Source organism: Antrostomus carolinensis, unplaced genomic scaffold, assembly GCF_000700745.2.
Source record: "Antrostomus carolinensis isolate BGI_N321 unplaced genomic scaffold, ASM70074v2 scaffold32696, whole genome shotgun sequence".
In the NCBI taxonomy this organism is placed as follows: domain Eukaryota; kingdom Metazoa; phylum Chordata; class Aves; order Caprimulgiformes; family Caprimulgidae; genus Antrostomus; species Antrostomus carolinensis.
The window spans coordinates 947-3,344 of record NW_010321697.1 but is presented as its reverse complement, the minus strand read 5'-3'; the positions used below and the strand labels follow the sequence as shown (position 1 = coordinate 3,344).

Here is a 2,398-nt window from a genome sequence, read left to right as displayed (position 1 = left end):
AGGGGTTGAGTGAGGGGCTGCACTGCCCAGGAACCCCCCAGAGTCCCCGGAAACCCCCCAGATGGGGACACAGGCAGGCAGGTGGCTCCCAGCCCTGTCCCCAGTCTCATAGAACCCCTGACTGGTTTGGGTTGGAAGGGACCTTAAAGCTCATCCAGTCCCAACCCCCCTGCCATCAGCAGGGACACCTTCCACTAGACCAGGTTGCTCAAAGCCTCATCCAGCCTGGCCTTGAACACTTCCAGGGAGGAGCAGCCACAGCTTCTCTGGACAAAACCAGTCTCACCAGTACAAAGCTCGGTCCCTGGTCTCGGTGTCGGTGAGGCCGGAGCTGATGAACATGTCCTTGTAGATGCGGCCGCACAAGCAGAGGAGGTCGGGTGCAGCCCCCTCCTCACGCTCCACCACAGGCAGCAGCACCCCCAAGGCCACCTCCCGGTCCCCAGCACGGTTACGCCTGCACACACACAACCGGGACTCGGCCAACGGCACCACCAGCTTGGCCCATCGGTCCCCTGACCCCCCAACTCCGTGCCATGGGGGTGCCCGGGGTCTGTGTGTGTGTCCCCCCCCGTCACCGCTCACCGGCTGAGGGCGAAGGCGTAGTGGAAGCGGACGGTCACGGTGCAGGTCGGCAGCGCCTGGAGGGTCTCCACCAGTGAGATGATGGCATCATAATCCTGTGGGGACAGTGGTGGGGATGAGCTGGTGGCCCTCAGGCTGCCCATCCTCGGTTCTGTGGGATGATGCTCAACCTGGACTGACCAAAGCTTTGGGGTTGCAAGTTCCTCTGAGCAAGGGGAGGCTGTGGAGCATCCCCTTGGGGCACTGATGTGGTCCCTGGGATGATGATATTGTCCCCAAGATGCTGATACGGTCCCTGAGATGCTGATATTGTCCTCAAGATGCTGATATGGTCCCCAAGATGCTGATATGGTCCCCAGGACACTGATATGGGCCACAGAATGCTAATATTGTCCCCAGGATGCTGATATTGCCCTCCAAGATGCTGACATGATCCCCAGGACGCTGATATGGTCCCCAGGACGCTGATACTGTCCCCAGGACCTCCCCAGGACCCCTCCCTTACTCTCACCTGCACGTCACGGTAGGACAGGAGAAGGTTCACCACGATGTCCAGGCTGAGCAGCTCCACGCTGTCCAGGCGCTGCTGGATACGGGTCAGCTCCCGGCTCAGCTGCTCCCCCCGGTACATCTCCCGCGCCTTCCGGATATCCCGACGGATCATCTCCCGAAAATACCCGCTGGGAATGGGGGGCAAAGATGTGGGGTTCTTGGGGTGGTGGCAATTCGCTGAGCCATGCCAGCTCGCGTGCGCACGGGGGTTTGACCACAGCCAGAGCTGGGGGCAGCAGTACCAGGAGTTGGTGGGGATCCCCTCCAGCAGCTGGACGAGGCGGGTGGCCAGCGGGGTGAAGGCAGCTTCCGTCTCTAAGTTGGGTTGGAAAAGCTCTGTTGGGCATTTCATGGTCCTGGTGTCACAGCAGATGACCTTGTTCTGGGAGGTGATGGTGTAGGGGATGAGGGTGTAGGGGCCGCACAGGTCCTGAGGGAGGGGAGAAGGGGTGAGCAGCTGTGCCAGGCAAGCTGAGAACCTCTCTACTCATGTCATGGACCAGCCCCCTCTCTCCAAAGCTGCCCACACTGCCCGGACCATACAGGCCACACTAACACAACCACCTTCCATAAACCATTAGCGGGGAAAGACAAACCAGCTTTATCTCTGACTGCCATCATTACGCTCCAGAGTGAACATTCCTGGTTCTTTCAAACCCAGGTACCCCTCTCTGTGCTGCTCTTCCTGGTGCTTGCTCTGAGTGAGTGAGGACCCCCCCCAGCTCAGATCTGGGGAGAGATCTCACTCCCTTATCTACAGGGGAGAGACTGGGGGGTGAGGCAGCTCAGGGGCTCAACCCCCACCCCCCGAGCACCACAGCAGCAAGCACAGGGACAGGAGACGCACCGAGTTCTTCTGGCAGATGTCCTCCTGGGGAGAGAGAGGGAAGGAAGAGGGATGTCATCAGTGTCCCCAGCAAAGAAATCAGCTGATTTCAGGCTCAGGGATCGGAGTCACCTGGAAAACAGCCAGGGATGGAGAGGGACACTGGGGACAAGCTGTGACGGTGGCCAGTGACCCCCACACTGTGAGCATTGTGTGTGGACCCCCACCCCGGGCAGGGCTGCAAACACAGCCGGCTTCTCCTCCAAACCTGGGAAGGGGTCTCCAAACAGGTGCTCCTCCAGGTCAGGGTGACATTTGGGGACAGTTTGGATGTGCTCCCATCTGCATTTCCCCCCCCGAGCAATGAAAATCCCCCCCTCCCCTGGCCCCTTCCATGCGGAGCATTTTGCTTCCCAGGAATCAGCTTTTCCCAGG

At 60.1% G+C, this 2,398-nt stretch overlaps 1 protein-coding gene across 1 annotated transcript in view; it reads right to left on the bottom strand.

Moving 5' to 3' along the window:
- Positions 1-2,398, bottom strand: part of LOC104526551 (mitogen-activated protein kinase kinase kinase 6) — a gene marked incomplete at both ends in the record, with an annotated part of 6,833 nt that overhangs the window by 3,495 nt on the left and 940 nt on the right. The window contains 6 exon segments of the mRNA XM_029085459.1: positions 287-457; positions 586-680; positions 1,097-1,265; positions 1,380-1,567; positions 1,985-2,008; positions 2,191-2,231. Of these exon segments, the coding sequence (XP_028941292.1) occupies positions 287-457; positions 586-680; positions 1,097-1,265; positions 1,380-1,567; positions 1,985-2,008; positions 2,191-2,231 (688 nt within the window).